This window comes from Pygocentrus nattereri, chromosome 12 (genome assembly GCF_015220715.1).
Source record: "Pygocentrus nattereri isolate fPygNat1 chromosome 12, fPygNat1.pri, whole genome shotgun sequence".
In the NCBI taxonomy this organism is placed as follows: Eukaryota; Metazoa; Chordata; class Actinopteri; order Characiformes; family Serrasalmidae; genus Pygocentrus; species Pygocentrus nattereri.
In genome coordinates this window covers 9,185,211-9,204,635 of record NC_051222.1, presented here as the reverse complement: position 1 = coordinate 9,204,635, position 19,425 = coordinate 9,185,211, and the positions used below count along the sequence as shown (strand labels likewise).

Genomic DNA, 19,425 nt, shown 5'->3' with positions numbered 1-19,425 from the left:
CATCTGTCAATGTAAAAAGGAGGTCCTAATTTTGGGTAGTGCTTAAGTAAGCAGTCCCCTCACCGATCACAAGGCCAGTTTAGTTTGCCCCACCCACACAGCTTTAACTAAACTGGATATGTTCTCTATTGGTTTGATTTGGAGACACTTATATACGACACCCACCTTTAGAATGTAGCTTATTAAACATGAAAGCTATGAAGAATATGACGAAGTGCATTTTATGCAAGGAGCATAAGAAGCTACAAAAAAGCCAAATAAATAGTCACATATCACTGATTTTTGAGAAGTCTGATTGGACAACACATCCCTATATACCTTAATTATGTTTACTCTATTAAAATAAATAATAATCCTTTTGTCCCTACCAGAACAAACACTCTGAACAGTTGTGGAACAGGGATGCAGTCTCACTTCCGGCTCTAAAATCCAGGGGTGTCTCTGACTCCTTTAGCTTTGGGAGGGTGTTTTATGAATATAGTTTTCAGTGTAATTCAGTGAATCCAAATCCAAAGAAATGAAAATACATAAAAAAACACTGAAAAGCTTCAAAAAGTGTTGGTCTTTAAAGTTTACAACACCATAAATGATGATTTTGTATTTCTTTAGCTTATTACTATCTCAACTAGTGCCGTGGTTTTCATAAAATAATCCTTGAAATATCTATGATCTGCATACCTAAATGCTTTTGTTCAAATACATTTTATATTACGGGGCTGCAGTTCAACTAATTTGAACTGCAGATTTGCAAATCATCGTATTCTGTTTTTATTTATGTTTATACAACGTCCCAACTTCATTGGAATTGGGGTTGCATTTAACCTCTTTTAAATTTTTCATTTAAACTTGGATAAATATATAATATAAAATCCATTTTAGCTTCATATAATGAGCATTTTAATATTTTACACCGTGTTGTCTGGGGAGGACGGCGCTTTCCCTCACTCTTCTGCGTGTGTCACCCACCCTTCTCTTCACTTTAAAGCTCATTTCTGTGTGTTTTGAGATTAGTGTGTGTGTGAGGGAGTGTGACGGGTTTTTGGGAAGCGTCTAGTAAATATTAGGTGTGTCACTGTGTCTTTGTTATTAAGCACTTTGGAGAAAGAGATCAGAACAAAGAGAGAGAATAAAGAGGTAAACAGAACACATGCCTGATGGGAATTAATATCACACACACACACACACACACACACACACACACACACACACACACACACACCTGCTGGTCCACGGCCACAGCGTCTAACCCGTCATACATGATGTTGACCCAGCCGTCTTTAGATGAAAGGACAAACAACGACATCAGTGCCTGCACAAAACATAAGACACGTAATATTATACATGGGCTACAAAGCAATAAATAGCAGCATCTGTAATTATTCAGTAATTAATCTTCTGTAAGTGCTTTAAATAATTCAGCTTCTACTATGAAACTAATATGTATGTTATGCAGCTGTAACTGAGGTGAACTACATTCACATCCAGGTTCTCAGGGTTTGAGGGGTTAAATACTGAAATGGACTCAAATGTATTCCATTTTGTTAAAGCCACAGTGAAGAGAAACAAGTGCTCACACTTTAGTTTTTGCTGCTTAATATACTTCCAGTGCATGTAATGAAATCGAATCGACGTCATTTAATCTAACATAATATTTTTAGGACTTACAGGACTCTTGGTTTTGTTGTATAGTGCCACCTCATGGCCAACTGAGGTCAACCTTTATAGGCTATTATACAGAATATAGGATATTATTGTCTACGCGGACACATCATATTTTTGTGAAGGTTGGCCAATGCTGAGCCCTCCAAAGGCCTCTTGAATACTTATTGGTCAGAAGAAGCCTTATTTGCCAAATGGTTGAATTCCCCTTAAGAAACAGACTGTTGGTTGTTATAGCGCCCTCTATTGTGCAATCAGTAACAAACTTGGTGGGCTTCCACAGAGTCATGTGAGGTACAAGACTGTTAAGTTTGGTGAGAATCGGCCAAAGCAGTCTCGATCTGTCGCCTTTTAGGTGAATGAAGCTAAACCCAGGGGGGCTTAATTGGCATGTGGCAGCCATTTCACTTATTCTCCATAAATGTTCAATTTTGAGCAGAACTCTTTGGAATGACGTGTTGAGGTCAACATAAATAGGACCCAGTGGCAATGATTCAGCTCGTCACGTTTAGGGAAGGAAGGGTTGTGTGTACAATCCCAACATCATATCCACGGTGAAGCATGGTGGTGGTAGCATCATGACAAGAGGTTCTTTGCAAATAGTACTGAGGCACTGCCTGTCACTGAAGGAAATATGAATGGAGCTGTCAGTCAATGGAGATGTCAATGCTCATCAGCCAAGCAACTGAGGTGAAGATCCTCAGTCCAGCAGTGACACTGAGGTGTTCAAAAACTCCAGCAGCTCTGCTGTGTCTGATCCACTCAGACCAGCACAACACACCACCACCACACCAGTGGTACTGCAGTGCTGAGAACGACCCACCACCCAAATAGTACCTGCTCTGTGAGGGTCCATGGGGGTCCTGACCACTGAAGAACAGGGTAACAGAGTATCAGAGAAACAGATGGACTACAAAGTGCAGCTATACAGTAAGTGGAGCTGATATCTAAATTACTTGATCTCTGTATTCCACTGTCTGTTCCATTTAAGCCTTTTAAATGATGACAACCCTTCAGCAAAGGATGTTAATGGTGGGCTTTACAGCTCCCAAAAAAAAAACGGTCTTACAACTTCAGATGACCTCACAGTTTTCAGCTATGAAATTATGGAAATCTATTTTTTAGTGCCCTCTATTCGGTATCGACAATGATACATTTCAATCTCACACAACTGGCCAACATACAAATTATTTTATGAAAGACTTTCTACGTCCTCAGGGTTTCCAAAGTTTCCAGAATGTGTCCGTTTGATGATGTAGGTCGCATAAATATCTAGATTTAAAAATACAGTTTGAACAGAATATCTTACAGCCCAGCTTAACAAAACAAAGCAGTCAACAATTAGTAATTGTGAAAATTTACACAATTCTATTGAATCATTTTCATTTCCAACTGAATTATGCAATGTTTATAATCTGTTTGTCTTGTCTCTCTCATCTCTGATCTGTGAGCCTCATACCTCATACCTTCCCCCAACCCTGTTGTAAAACTATTTGTTTTCTTGAGTGACTGTGTTTGTGTTTGTGTGTGTGTGTGTGTGTGTGTGTGTGTGTGTGTGTGTGTGTGTGTGTGTGTGTGTGCGTGTGTGTGAATACCATACCTGGCCCAGATTGTCAAAGTTGTATTTTCGGCGTACCCATCGGTAGTGCGCTTGCAGACACTCCGACTTGTTGGTGATGTTTTTGGTGTCGAAGCCTTCGCAGTGATAAAACTTTCCCTTAAAGAGCTGAGAGCAGGAAAAAGCTTATCAACACAATAATCAGCACATCATGAATAAATAATACATTAATACTAAACAGTATTTGGAGGGATTCCTCCAGGCGAGAACTGATTAGATCCAGGACGATTCAGCATGAATAGTTCACACAATGTGATGTCGGATTTGTGCTGAAAACTGGGTCGGAGCGGGAAAAGGTTATCAACATGCTCAATTAGTCGAAAATTTGCCTTTGACAGAGTTAGATTTGGAGCAATTATCGTCCAAGAGGTGTCCTACATCCCTCATAACTGCTCCACACTGATGACCTCCATACACTCCAACTATGCTCCAACCGAACTTAGTCTTCACTGGTTAAACTTCTCCTTTCAGCACTTTCAGGTTGAATCGAGGTGAATATAAACAAAGAGTGTTGCCGTATTTTAAATGGATAAAGTGCTGGGGTGGAAATGCTTTTCAGTTAAAGCCACAGGGAACCAAAATCCTTGATTTCTTTCTAATCAGGTTGATCTTGCTCTTGTGGGCACACATTGTACAGTACTAAGACCACCCTCCAATATCCAGTCAAAACAGACACTGAGTACAAATTACTCATTTCTCAAAGACGGGAGAAAGCAGACAGCGTACACTTACTCAGAAACCTTAAACACTAACAAGCAAGCAGTTGTCAGTTTACATCGATCCTCGTTTCTGCACTCACTGTCCATCTTATCAGCTCTACTTACTGTAGAGCTGCTCTCTGTAGTTCTACAGTTACAGACTGGAGTCCATCTGTTTCTCTGATACTCTGTTACCCTGTTCTTCAGTGCTCAGGACCCCCATGGACCCTCACAGTGCAGGTGGTGGTGGACCATTCTCAGCACTGCAGTAACACTGATGTGGTGGTGGTGGTGTGTTAGTGTGTGTTGCGCTAGTATGAGTGGTTTTAAACACTGTGTCCACTCACTGTCCACTCTATTAGACACTCCTACCTCGTCGGTCCACCTTGTAGATGTAAAGTCAGAGACGACAGCTCATCTGCTGCTGCACGGTTTGTGTTGGTCATCCTCTAGTCCTTCATTAGTGGTCACAGGACGCTGCCCACAGGACGCTGTTGGCTGGATATTTTTGGTTGGTGGACGATTTTCAGTCCAGCAGCGACACTGAGGTGTTTAAAACTCCAGCAGCACTGCTGTGTCTGATCCACTCACACCAGCACAACACACACTAACACACAACCACCACGTCTGCAGTGCTGAGAATGACCCACCACCCAAATAGTACCTGCTCTGTGAGGGTCCATGGGGGTCCTGACCACTGAAGAACAGGGTAACAGAGTATCAGAGAAACAGATGGACTACAGTCTGTAACTGTAGAACTACAGAGACCAGCTATACAGTAAGTGGAGCTGATAAAGTGGACAGTGAGTGTAGAAACAAGGATCATGATGTTATGCCTGATCGGTGTATATTGACTCCATCTTCTGCCTTTATTATATTCATTCCATTCTTTTCAGGAGACCTTCGACTTTTCCAGGAAATCTAGGTATTTTTCCACACCTCCACAGCTCAGTCTTAGAAACTGGTTGATCAAAATATCCAAATCGTAGTTAAATAATAAACAGCAGTCACTGGACTTGTGGCGTGTCCTCATACAGGTCCCTGCCAATTCTCACTTTTGCGGTCCTGTGGGACTGAGGCCCTGTGTGCTGAGGCAATGTTTATACAGCAGATTTTCTCACCAGATTTGGTGGCTGGTCACAATATCTTTTTAATGTGATCTGTATGTGACAGTCCGAACAGATCAGCTCCTAAACTGACCAAAATCAAAGCTTCACGTTGCTCATCCAGAGGTAAACAATCATAACTGCCAACGAACACCAGTCGCTCCCGTAGGGATCAGCTTCATCTTCGCTAGCATCACAGGAGCCATCATGAAGCTTCACTGACTGACAGCTGGGCTCATCACCCAGAATGTGCTCGAGTTCACTGTAAAAAGGCCATGGTCACTTCTTTGGTTCACATCCTCGTGTTGTATTGACATAAAATTAGCATGAATACACTGTTCCCTGGGACTTTAAAGCTGACGGAGAGTATGTTAGTCCAGGGACCGCCAGATGGTCCCTGCAAATCATACACAGAGCAAAAATGAAGGGTTCATGAGGACCAGTTTGAGAAGCACTGTTTTAACCAGAATCACTGGGCTGGTTTAAATCTGAACAGGAGGGAAAAAGCTATAAAACTTATTAATACTCCAATACTTTGTCCAAAAATACTGTAATATGCATCGGTTTATGTATTCATACCTGGACCCCCAATATGCCAAACACGATGAAGAAAGCACAGCAGATCAGCACAATGTTTCCAATTGGTCGGAGAGACGTTATCAGTGTTTCAACCACCAGCTTAAGTCCTGGAGCTCTGCTTATAACTCTAATCAGACAAACACACACACACACACACACACACACACAGATTTACACAGTTTCTATGACCATACTGGCCCATGCAATGCCAGCAAAGAGAAGTTCAGCACTCTAAGCAGCGCCCCCTTGTGGCCAATCACAGTTAGTGCCATTTCAGCACCATGGACAGCAAAGACTTATCTGATGTCACTAAACTGAAAATGCACAATGGTTGACATTAAACATTAATAATGAATACTATATTCTGTATATCACTGATGTTGGAAGAAAACCTTGTACCTCCATTTTTGCTGTTTTTCAGGTTTTGACATAATTTGAAAACGCCTATTGCCCTTTACATTGTGTGTAGATTTCATGAAGAATGGATCGACACAAACGGCCCAAAATCGCTTGGAAGTATGTCTGGTTCCATTGACTTACATTAAACGTAAAGGATTTTCCTTCCTCCTCTTGCAAAGTTACCATTTTGAAGATACAAGGTTTTGTTCCGGCAGCAGCGATATTCCATTCTCATTTTACAACTGTTGGTACAGTTTTTACAAATGTTCTTGGGATATGTACTACATTTTCCATGTCTTGTGCAGCCAAGAAAGTCATCCCAATACTTTCATCTCAACAGAAGAAATACAAATAAACATTAATACGGTCAAAGGTAGCAGGACTGGGTGGTATCTGTGATTACTGGACCTTCTCAAGGGGAGCTTTGGAATGGTTAACACTCACACGCATCAATTTACAATGTACTGTTTATTTATTTATTTTTAAACACAACTTTTTCAGATTTCTGTGAACTGTATTTACATTTTTAACTTTTAGAATTCTTTTAACTCTTTACACATAAAAAAACATGGCATGTAGACTCGTGCACTAGCTTTGTATATAACACGCAGACAGAATGCATCTGATTTAAGTTCATCAGGCCTCTTGTGTTCTCCAGCTCTAGGGCTTCATGTGGGGTGTATCGTCAAGCCTTGTCTCTCCAAATTAGACATTATACAGTAGAAGGAAAACGTTGGACGTTAATGTGGCAAGATATTTTTCCAAGTCATTTTGAACCATTTCTGCCGGTCTTTTCGTCATAAAGGTTTAACATGAGGCGAAGGCACACAGGACGTTTCAAATTACGCAAAATAAAACTAAAACATGGACAAAAAAAGTGTCAACGTCATTACTCAGTAAAAGTAACACAGTCTCCATTACACAATTCAATATGTAATCACTTTATTAGGTAAAATGTGGTCAAAAATTTGGTATACAGTGCTCTGCAAAGGTTTCAGGCACAGTTTCCTTGGGCAGCATTATTTGCTCAGAAAAACACAGAATTAGTACAAATAAGTCACAGTATTATTCGTAGCTCCCATCCAACACCCAGTTTGGCTAATCAGTCCTTCTTTTTGAAGACGAGGCAAAACTGCTTTTCTAAGCAACTACTTTCTTACTTTCTTCTTACTTTTCACTGTAATCATGTTTGTTTGAATCTATTCTAATGTCAAATAGTTTTTAACTGGCAACATTTCACTCACAGCCCCGTTAAATGCTTTTAAACTATTTGCTTAAGTGCCTGAGACTGTTGCACAGCACTGTACGTTAAACCATCAATGAGTCAATGATAAGAAGTTACCCACAGTTACAGAATGACTCACTGCTCAAACTGTGTTTACACAGTAAATGTATAACTATATATAAACACAGCGGTGACTCATATCTCATTTCACACCTACCTGAGAGGCCTCAGCGTTCTGAGGAGACGCAGCACACGCAGGATTCCCAAAATGCGGTTGCCTCCAGACGAGGCCAGCGACACCAGGATGTCCACTATAGACACGAAGACCAGCAGCCCATCTAGAACATTCCAGCTGCTCTGCAGATACGAGCCTGGACCCACATACATCCCCATCGCCACCACCTATTACAGCAACACATGCTGCATCACCACCACCATCATTTTAAACCTTACTGTATAAATACACTTATTAGGGTTTTTATATACCTTAACTGTCATCTCAGCTACGAAGATGGCAGTGAAGATGTAGTTAGACACGCTGAGGAAAACACGTTCCTGAACACAAGAGAGAAAAAATATTCTGCTTGCAAGACAACAAACATTGTTTTAAGGGTCCTATCATATATTTTTTATCAGTTCTGTGACTTTTTGTACCAAAAACCATTCATTTTAAACCTCGGCCTTAGAACTAAGCACGCTGCTTTGGTTACCGTGATTTGCACCCAATGGCCAAAAGTATGTGGACACCTGCCTATCACACCTATATGGGCTTGATGGATATTCCAAAACCATGGACATTTATATGTAGTTGCCTCTGTGGCTTTTCGAGCCTCAACTCTTCTTTGGAATTAAGGGGTCCAAACCCATTATCCCAGCCCATTATCCCTCCTCAGCCAAAATTTACTGTTGCCACTGTGCATTCCGGTAGTTATCATTGTCTTGGCATCCACCAAACAGATTTAGCCATCAGACTGCCAGATAGTGAAGTGTGAGAACATGCATCCACTGCTCCAGAGTCCAGTGACAGTGTGCTTAACACCACTCCAGCCGTCGCTTGGCATTGCACATAGGGATCTTAAGCTTGTGGGGAGCTTGTCAGTCATGGAAACCCATTTCATGAAGCTCCCAACTCAATAGGCGATTTGTGCTCAATGCGCTTCAGCCCTCTGCAGGCCCCCACTCTGAGAGTTTGCAGGGTCTAACACTTCATGATTAAACTGTTGTTGCTCCTAGAGGCTTCCATTTAACAACAGCACTTACAGTTGTCTGGAGCAGATCTAGCAGGGCAGAAATTTCACCAACGGATTGTGGCAGAGGTGGCATCCTTTAACAGCGCCACAATTAAAGTCACTTCAGTCACTTCAGAGCTCTTCACTACAACACATTCTGCTGCCAGTGTCTGTCCATGGAGAAAGCATGGCTATGTTACCTGTTACCAATGCGTGTGCCTGAAACGCCTCAACTTACTAATTCGGAAGGCGTCCATATACATTTGGCCATGTAGTGTATGTGAATGACGTCTGCTGTGCTATTACTGGGAAGTCATATTCAAAAGGAAGTGCAGGGTGAAACCCTCCTCATGGAGTTAATGTGAATGGGTGGGGTTAAACTACTGTAGATTGAATAGGTGGATGTAAAATAAAAAGAATGAATTAAAGCAGGTTGTTTTTGCGGCGTAGCTTCCATTTATAGATTGAAAGTAGAGGGGAGTGAATATTTACATACTACATCAAACTTATGTCTAAAAAGCAGGGAATATTTGGTTTCCTGTGATTTGGGGCCTTTAACACACAAAAAAAGGGTTCAAGAGAGGCTTGCGGCTGTGTTTGTACTCTCTCAAGCATGCTTCGTTTTCACACTGTTGCGTATGGGGCAACGCACACTGCAACCAAAAGACGTGCAAAATGATTTGTGATTTTAAACCTCACAGTGAAAACGTCAACTTTTTGAAAATGGAAACAATGAGTGCCCACAAAATCACTGTATGTCCAACTGAAGGCAATCAACAATAATTCTCTCGTGTCAGTCATCCAACATGGAGCAAAAGTTAGCTGGCTGTTTTTGAACATTTAGAGATTTTATATGTCAGTTTTGAAATATTTATCGATTGTCTCAGCCTTTCATATTTTCCCAAATCATTGTCTTGTTTTTACCTACTTGTCAGTCAAATGTGCTAACCTTCCCCTAAGCGGTGGGGGGAGCTCAAGCTGCAGTGCTCAGCTGCAGTGCATCTTGTATTTAAAAAGCTGTCTTCTGAATGTCTCTACAGAGGGTTTTATTTATACACGGCCTTTGTCCAACCCAAGGTCGCTGTACAGCTCAAATCATAGAGGACTGTGCAAAAGACACAGACAATTTATTTATTTTTCAGCGTCAGGTAAAAAACAGAAAGCATATATTTAATATTATTTAATAATTCCTCTTAATATTTCTTTTTTACAAACCTCCAAAGTTGAGTCTTAGAAGTTGGTTGAAAATTCTTTGAAGTAATCAAACACAATCGGCAGTGTTGAGGATGTTTTCAGATCTGAAGCAGCTTAATTTTCACCTCTCTCTCAAAGATGAAAGCTTTAAGTGTTGTTTATTTGATGGAGGGGGGGGGGGGGGTTGTTGGTCTACCAGGTTTTCCAAGTGGTTGTTAGGAGGCCAATTTTCTCCAGAAGTCCAGTTTTGGAAATGTTTGTCCTTATTTATGTAAGTATCCCTAGAAAATGAATATCTTGGCTGTTTTGAATGGAAATGAAACAAATGAAGGGTGGGCTCTGATCCACTCAAACAGCAAACACTGGTACTTATTAAAAAAAACACACATCTAGTTGTTGATTGTGCAAAATAATTGCTGGTGTTTATGTGGCCAGTTAGGAAAAGGACTAAACTTAAGTGACCACTGATTTATAGCTCAACGAATAGAGGCATAAAAAGTGTTGCATTTTTTTCAGGGAAAGACTGGTGGGTGTCACAGTCTCGTGGGAGCTGGGGGTAATGAGTATTGTAGTTCAGGACACTGATATAATGACCACTGTAACACTGGAATAAGGATGGATGGATGTTGTTACAGTTTTAGTTGTAGTTAAGTTCACCATGCTGTAGGGCTGGATGTCAGGTCTCTCTAGTGCGATGGTGATGCAGTTGAGGAAGATGAAGATCAGGACAATGTGATCGAACATCTTATGAGTGATGACCTTCTGACAACGCACACGGAACCTGTACAGAGAAAGAGAGGTGGAGAAACAGAGAGTCGTGTCAGTGTGGATGTACGTGGAGAGCGAGTGCATTCGGCTGTGTGTATGTAAATGTGTGTCTAAGTGCTTGTTGACCTGCTGTAATGAATCAGCGTGTGAATGTACTGAGATGTGCTCACTCGTTTTGAGGCGAGAACAGATAAAGTGACCAATCTTCGTGATCTCTGCACCACTGGGGTTTATATGGCTCCAATATCCTCTTGACCATCAGACACCAGCTCTACAAAACACACATAAACAGGAAAACTCAATTTACATAAACAACACGTTACATTTCACAGCCATTAAACAAAGGTATCTACAGGTTTATCCAAATTAAAAGCTTTTAAAGACATCTTTAATATCAGTTCTCTGATGCAATTAAGCACCATTAGCACAAACGACACGTTACTAATGAAGGAAAAACGACAGAGAATATAAAAGCAGCACTCCAGCTAAGGCTGGGCGATAAAACGATAAACTTTCCTCGATAGAGCTATAAGAAATGTTCTCACACTTTCATGTTCTCCATTTTACACTGCGACACAACTCTGCTGTCACGAGGAGAGGGCACACTTCCACGTTTCTCGACAAGATTAGGGAGGGAGGGAGGGGGCGACGAGTGAAATGAGTCGTCAAATATATTTTAGCAAAGAGCTGAAATGTGGAGTTCTACATTCCCTGTTTGAGTGGATCGGCGATGAGTATGAGTGACCAGATAAGTGGCGTAACTATAAAGTGCAGATTTCAGTTTAAACGTACCTAAAAGGAAGACTTTCATTTGTCTGGCGTGAGAGAAACACACTGCAGTTAATGCTTTTACACAGCCAGCGTCAGATATATTGCGGTTCACCCCTCAAACTTTTACGATAGAACAGAGAAATCCAGTTGTCTGCTAGGTGGTGTCTGAATACTGTGGTCTGCTCTGGATGTGGTAGGAGTGATGGCAGTAAGGCGCTCTGATCCATCACTGACGTACTGAGCCAGCTAATGTCTGCTGTTCATATTAAGCTCATGTGGTTAAGAAACTAAACAGTTGAGCACTTGTAACCAGACAGCTAAAAATGTAAACATGCCTACTCGTCTATTGAAGTGGTGCCACAACAGTCTGGAGAGTGAGATCTTCTAGTTTAACCTGATAACTGTTACCCTACCCAAAGTAAAAGGAGCTCTGTTCCCACATACTTTGGGCTACGGCCATGATTTTGGTCTAATGTGAAAGGCAACACTCTCCAGTCTTTTTCTACCAACTATCAGAATAATTGTATGAATTACTGACACAGAGTAGCAGAAGCTATTATGGTAGAGTTCACAGATCACTAAACCGATCTCTGACTCTTGCCTTGATATCAAGACCACATGTTTTGGATTATGATGTCTCTGTGGAGAGTGGCGAGTCTTTGAAGGTGAGGATCCACAGATATGCTAGTGTTTGGTGCTCATGTTGCAAATAAGACTGCTGTAAATAACATCATTTAAAGGTTTCCTGAATAGTATCTAGGTAGTATTTCCAGCATTTTAACAGTATATTCCATCACTGTATTGCTGGACTGTCTGATGCATGAAGATGATGTAGAAAAAAGCTTTTGTGTGCCAGTACTGGTCTAGATTACTTTCTAGTGATCTAGATAAGGTAAAACATTAGGAAACACCTCTTCTGATTATGCATCTTGAAGGTAGGAGGAACTTGTGAAAAACCTCACGTGTACTGGGGTGGATGCATGAGGCGGTTTGGAGTGTTTTGTTTTTTTCCCTGCCAGCTGGCTAATACAGAAGGAAGCTGGAAATATAAAGTTAATGCGAGGAAGCTAAATACCACATCTGTATTTATTAGCCTATAATTCAGGGTCGACACTAGCATTCCGAATGACTTTATCACTGCGGGGAGGATTACCACTGGCTGTACAACGTATTTGTGTCACGCATGCTGGGTGTTGTAGTGAGAGATTACAGATGGATGGAAAAACAAAAGGACACAAAACTGTACATCCTGTAAAACCGATGGGACTGAGAGACGCAGCTCTGTACTACAAAATATTACACTGCATGGCAAACACAGCGAGAAAGCCTGGAGATGGAAAAGGATGAAGAGACTCTACCAGAAAGCAAAAGAGGGGGAGGCAGAAGGAAAGAGAGGCGCTCAAATGGAGAGAGAGAACGAGAGGCTCTGACCTCTTCCAACTCCTCATCTTCCTCTGCATGTGTATGTGAGAGCTGTCGCTGAGGCCCGTATGGAGAAGAAGGATAGGACCCGTCCACTCTGCCGTTGCACTCCACATAGGGGCGGGACAGGGGCGGAACCTGCAGCAGCTCCGGCAAGTCGAAAGACCCCAGACGCGAAACTCCGCCCAGGCTGCCCGTCCTGCTGGACTTGCCCTCCTCCGACTGGTCATCATCTAAGCTTTCCCGCCCCTCGCCTGATAGGAGTGACTCGCGCTCTCCTGACTGGCCACGCCTCTTGAGGCTGGGGGCGTGGCCTAGGCTGTTCCAGCTGGAGCGGCGGCTTCCCCACAGACTGGACTGCATTGATGAACACATGGGGAAATGCAAATGACAAACGGTGACATTTCATATACTTATACCACAATGTTATCTTGATATATTATCATAATATGGATTTTCATTTACATGAAAGAGCTTCATTTTTGTGCTTCTTCCACTGTTAAAAAATATATGATATGCAGTAAATTTAGTAATACGTTTGGCAAAATTGACAGTACAGATGTTAAACATTAGTCCTCTATCAGTTCAATTACAGTGAAAACACATTTATTTATCTGTGTTATTTTAACCGTTTCTATTCTACAAAAAATATTGCAAAGAAGTAAGCAGTGATTTCTAAACCTACTTTGACCTGCATCTGAAGAAAAACAGTACAAAGACAAGACAAGTAATGTTTTACCTTATCAATTGTTTTTTATAAATATTTACTCTATTCTAATACGGATGACGTCAACAGGTTCCAAAAAAGTTAGACTTAAGACAAGGAACATTGTGAAATACTCGATTGAGGATTGAGGATACTTTGACAAACTGGTGCCAAAAACACTGCGCTGCAATTCAAATGCAGGTTAAGACTGCACTATGCACAGTCATATGTCATCATGCTGTCGACTTTTCTGGATTGGAGCACAGCTGAAATGGCCTGATGCAGATTGGAAATGTGTATTGTAGTCTGATGGGTCCACCTTACAGATTGTTTCTGGAAAAAATGAATGTCGCATTCTCTGGGCCAAATAAGCAAAGGACCATCCAGATTGTTACCAGCATAAAGTTCAAAATCCAGGGTCTGTCATGGTGGGTGGGTGGGTGGGTGGATGGGTGTAATTACTGGGTGACCTGCATATCTGTGAAAGCATCATTAACTCTCATAAGATATGTAGCCTTCTAGACGACGTCTTTCTCAGGAATGTCCATGGTTAGTTTTAACATGACAATGCCAAGCCACATCCTGCACATGCTACAAAAGCATGGCTGTGTAATGAAAAAGTGGAGGGGTAGACTGACCTGTCTGCAGTCCAGTCCTGTCTCCCATTGAAAATGTGTGTCTTATAAAACTCAAAAATGTTATAACAAAGGCAACACAGCTGAAGACTTTTTCAAAAAAAGAATGGCAAAAAACTGGATCAATTTGTGTTTTCAGCCCCCAAATGTTTATTAAGTGCTGTTAAAAGGAAAGGTGATGTAACACAGTGGTAAACATGCTCCTGTGCCTTTCATTTTATTTATGTGTCACAGGCATCAAGTTTTAAATATTTATAAAAAGCAATGAAGTTGCTTCAATTTAATACAGGTCAAACAGAATTAACTATTCATTGCTTCCTGGTTTTATTAGCATTCCAAACATTGTCCCAACTATTTTGTAACTGAGCTAGTATTTAGTTTTAGATTCAGTTTTTACATTAATAGTTGGTTTTATTGACTGAAAAGAACACATTTTAGTTTAGCTTTTCTTTTGTTTCATCTGCCTTTCCTTCCAATGTTTTACCATTTTAGTGATGCTAAATCAGCACAACACTAGCTAATTTGCTTAGCTGGGTTTAAAGCTTCACCCAAAAATATCAGAAAAATCATGACTTAAGAAAGAAGGAATCAATTCAACCTCGAAAATACAAACGTACTATTTTTTAAGTTTGCAGTGGACATCACAGTCTCGTTTTAATTTTCCTGCTTTTGAAAACACAATTGAAGTGTTTTTTCACTGCTAGGTTTTGTTTTTGTAATGTTTTTCTTAATTATATTAATGTTTAATGGTTGAAACACCATTAAACTGTAATTACAAAAAAAGAAAAAAAAAATAGTTTTTTTTCCCAAAAATAAAATTATTTATATTGCTGCTAAAGGACCAAGCAGAATTTATAGCAACACTAGCTGTACACTGTGGAAAGATGTCCTCTTTTCAGGGCTGATATCTCTTGTCCTACAGCTCAGTGGCATTTTCTATTAGAAATGCTGTCTGTAAAGCAGAACTGTGCCATTTGGCTCCAACCGAACCCAGCTGGACGTCCAGGGGAATGCAACTGTGTGCACGCCAAGTGATGCTAAAATGTACACAGAGGTCAGTCTCTATTTTTGAAAGCGGTGTGCAGATTCAGCTGCGTGTCACATAGTTATGTGGTAAATAAGGTGCTGAGCCTTCTGTTCCAAACAAACTGAGATGTGCCAAAGCTAAAGAGCGGGTGGCTTTATTCTCCCTGTTGAGTGCTATGGGCAAAGACTTGGCCCTAGAGAAGATCAGCGGATCTGGGTTTATGATAAACTGTAGAGCTGCCCAGTATCGCTATGGTGACATAATCATCACCATACTGCTACTGCAATATGCAAATGTGCCTCTAACCAGTCAGTTGATGTTTTATTGCATGTTGTGAGCATCCTGACCAATTACAGATGTTCTCTGGGTGTTTGGACGAATCATATCAGATCAAATGCATTTGATTTAACAGTGTATTGGGAGGTATCCCAGATCAGATAGCGAGCATATATCAGTCCACAGGTTTAAAATTAACTGACCCTTATTAGTCCCACACTGTGGAAACTTCACCTCGACATTCTAACCCATCCGTGTAGTGAAACACCACATACACACTAGTCAGCACACACACATTAGGGGACAGTGGGCATACTTGCCCAGAGCGGTAGGCAGCCCTATCCATGGCACGCAGGGAGCAGGCAGGAGTTAGGTGTCTTGCTCAAGGTCACTTCAGTCATGTGGGCTCTGGGCATCGAACCGGCAACCTTCTGGTCACAAGGCTGGTTCCCTAACCTCCGGCCCATGACCGCCTAAATTTGTCAGGGGACAGCGCGGATGCAGTCCCCCACTACCAGAAATTATGCAGTCAAGATTCCCTCATTTGGGGAATTCGCAAGTGTCAGCACAACCAAAGTGCAATGGCCGAGCATCGCCCTCGGTGAACCACCTTCGTGATCATGGTATCGCCCCTGCCAGGACTTGATAAGGTCGGCCCCCTACTGATTGTTTGTCGCTGTTGGCTCACTCTCGGACCACCTAGATCACTGTCCTGCATACAAGCTCTAACTAGTTTAACTATCTCCAAATATTACAAACAACTGAGAGAAGAATAATAACTAGGCCTGATATTAAATTATTCTGCAGTAAATGATGTTGCAGCCATTGTACCAGATTAAAATGATTTACTCAACTAATTTACAAAGTATAACTAAAGAAAGGAAAGACAGAAAAACGAATTTATTGGACTGTGTGTGGAAAACGAGCGACGATAAGCGGAATTTTGTTTAATGTTCTGCTTTACCACCGGTGGGCCACCTAGAAAATGTTGAGCAAAACGCCAGTGAACCGCCAGCTTTGCCAGCAGTGGTCCAAGCCCTGTAATCACCATATCATGCAGCTTCAAACACGAATGTATCGAACTACTGCACTAATTCTACCCCAAATGCAGTTTATCTGCGCACATTTTTTACTTTTTACAGTGTCATTTTACTGATTTTTCAAGCTCCTCAACGATTGAAACGGAAGAAACATTGTTCAGACATTGTAGAGAAACTTACAGACACGTTTTCTTTATAATCTTTATTTTGGTTCTATTTTGCCTCATAACACCCTGTATGTTCTCCTGTTTTAGGTTATAGCCTCATCGTTGGACACTATTAAGGCTATAAACACTTTGAATGTCTGGCTTGTATCACTACATTGCAAATTTATCAAAAAATATCACAATGTAAGTTTATTCCCCAATACTGTTAAACCCCAATGTTCCAAAAGAACAGAAAACTGCACTAGAATTTGGGTTTAAATGCGACGGACTGACCACTCGGCTTTCTCAGCTTTTCTGCTGTTCCTTCACCAGGAGCGATTACATGAAAGCAGCACTAGTTTTGTCAGGGGCGAAACTTTCCTCACACTCCTCTGCGATTTATATTCAGAAGCTGTCCACCTTCTGCAATATGGAGATTACAAGTCTATTTGCTTTTCACTTATGGAGCCTCGTTACACTGCAGCTCCCTTGGCATTTATAAATACATATCATTTCACTCGACGGCAACTGAATTTAGTAAACAAGCATGTGGTTGTAAAGCACCTTCATTTAGAACGAGTTACAGGATTCATTTAGCGTACATTACTTCGTGGCAGTCAGATCCCGACACTGCAGATGGACCAGCTCATGGTTGTCTGGTATATTTTTCTGGTAATGTACTTGTAAAAACTGATTCAAAATGAAAATAAACTCAGAGGACATGTATGAAGACATTTATGTACTAATGCTACATGCAAAAAGGAGCATAACAGGTCTGACAGGCTGAGCCATGTTCAAAGTTGTGGTAAAACACTGCTAAGTATTTAATTACACAGCACTTTGTTAGACGACATACTATATTGTTTGTTGCCGTGTTTTATAAAAGCAATAAGCCACTCAAAGCCACGTGTTACAGTGATTTCACCACAGTTAAGGGGTTTAACCCCTTTCTGCCCTCGCAGCAGCCATTCAGCCTGGGGGTGGTTTGAAGTTGGTTCATCTGGTCTGTTTAGAATGGACTGAGGTCATTTGACGTGTTTGCATATGTACAAAAAAACAAGACTCAGTGGTCTGAGACCACTCGAAACGCTGAAACCCCCTTAGGAACGGGCGTCTATCAGTTTTTGACATAATTTGAACGTCCCTGTTGCTCTTTTGATGAAGCAATGAACCAAAGGAAAGAGCCCTAAATGACTTGGAAAAAAATTCTGGCTCCACTGACTTACATTAAAAGTGAAGTATGCCTTTTCCTTCTCCTGTAAAATCATTATTTTGGAGATACGAAGTTTTGTTCCAACAGCGGCGATTTCACAAACAAACAAAGGGAAAATTCAAATTTAATTTCAGAGCCCAGCTGACAGCCTTGGAGACTATGTGCATAAATTTATAAGCAGGGCTCCACAGAGACCTGCAGCTTTACCAGCAAGTGTGTGAAAGGCTATTATAATATCAACAGCACGTATTTTCAACAACAGTCGCACAATCTGGAAAACCAATTACTTATTCATGGCTTTGAGTGGTTCTTTATCACATTGAATTTGCACCCCAATTTCTATTACATTCAAGGTGGGACAGCAGAGGTTCCCAATCTTCTTAACAGCGTGGACTGATGCGTAGCCCCCAATGGCTGCCACTAAGCGGGGGGGTTGTGTCGGTGAGGTGATGATGCCATGACTCACATGATTAGCTTGCAGTCAGGCCGTTTGGACATGCTAAACTGCCCCTGGGTGTGAGTGGATGTATTTGTATGTCTGCCCTGCAATGGACTGGCGACCTGTCCAGGGTGTATCCTGCCTTTCACCCAATGACAACTGGGATAGGCTCCCCCGCGACCCAGAAGGAGAAGCGGCTTAGAAGCGTATTATAATAATGTTAATTACATAAATGACAGTAAAATAGTTCATTTTTAGCAATTAGGCACTAAACCTCCTGCTCACAGCTTTAATTTATTATTAATTTATATTCTCCTTTGGACTCACCAGCGATCTCTGGTCGTGGTGCTCATTGGAGGCGTTGCTGCTGCGTCGTGATTGCATGTCGATGTGGGAGATTTCAGTCCTGGGTGTGGCGCTGGGGTGGATGTGTGTGTTGTGGGGGGGCATCGCTGCTCTGGGCTCCAGATGACCGTTAGAGATCGGCATGAGTGTCTGCATTTTCACATCCATCCCTGGAGCCAAACACACCAAAAACACATTAATATACACACAAACCCTGCTTAGATAGCAAAACACACACACACACACACACACACACACACATACACACACACACACACACACACACACACACATGCTCTCTCACCTGAGCTTAACAGTTCTCTCAATTTGTCCTCTTCATCAAAGTCAGAGGACAGAACATCATCTTCACTCTCTGACCTGCTAGCATCTCCCTGAGAGAGAGAGAGAGAGAGAGAGAGAGAGAGAGACAGAAAACAAGAAACAGAGACAACAAAGCACAGAAAGAGAGAAAGAGACAGGAAAAGAGAGGAACAGAGGAAAGGAAGGAGACAAAAAGAGGAAAAGAGACACAAGAAAAGATTGAGAAAGGAACAGATGGAAAGAAGGAGGCAAATAGAGGAAATGAAAGAGACAAAAAGAGGAAAATAGAGATAAAAAGAAGAAAGAAGAAAAGTGGAAAAGAAAGAGAAAAGATGAAAAGAGAGGAGCAGAGGAAAAAAGAGATACAAAAGAAGAAAGGGACAGAGGAAAAGAAAGAGAGGAACAGAGGAAAAGAAAGAGAGGAACAGAGAAAAAGAAAGAGAGGAACAGAGGAAAAGAAAGAGGAACAGAGAAAAAGAGAGGAACAGAGGAAAAGAAAGAAAAAAGAGGAAAAGAGACGAAAAGACAGAAAGAGCAGAAGAGAGAAAAACAAAGAAAAAAGAAAAAGAGACAGAAATAGTGAAGGAGAGAGAGACAGTGACAGATACA

At 41.4% G+C, this 19,425-nt stretch overlaps 1 protein-coding gene and 1 non-coding gene across 2 annotated transcripts in view; both read right to left on the bottom strand.

Annotated features, from left to right (window-relative positions):
- Positions 1-19,425, bottom strand: part of cacna1hb (calcium channel, voltage-dependent, T type, alpha 1H subunit b) — a 172,969-nt gene that overhangs the window by 23,552 nt on the left and 129,992 nt on the right. The window contains exons 15-24 of the mRNA XM_017721012.2: positions 18,800-18,887; positions 18,478-18,665; positions 12,678-13,025; positions 10,646-10,746; positions 10,365-10,488; positions 7,771-7,839; positions 7,502-7,686; positions 5,661-5,787; positions 3,260-3,385; positions 1,220-1,309 (exon numbers count right to left, since the gene is read on the bottom strand). Coding sequence (XP_017576501.2) covers positions 1,220-1,309; positions 3,260-3,385; positions 5,661-5,787; positions 7,502-7,686; positions 7,771-7,839; positions 10,365-10,488; positions 10,646-10,746; positions 12,678-13,025; positions 18,478-18,665; positions 18,800-18,887 — 1,446 coding nt within the window. The remainder of the gene's footprint in view (positions 1-1,219; positions 1,310-3,259; positions 3,386-5,660; positions 5,788-7,501; positions 7,687-7,770; positions 7,840-10,364; positions 10,489-10,645; positions 10,747-12,677; positions 13,026-18,477; positions 18,666-18,799; positions 18,888-19,425) is intronic.
- On the bottom strand, positions 15,796-15,959 carry LOC119264910. The gene has a single exon (XR_005131283.1). It is a non-coding gene; the product is annotated as a U1 spliceosomal RNA (small nuclear RNA).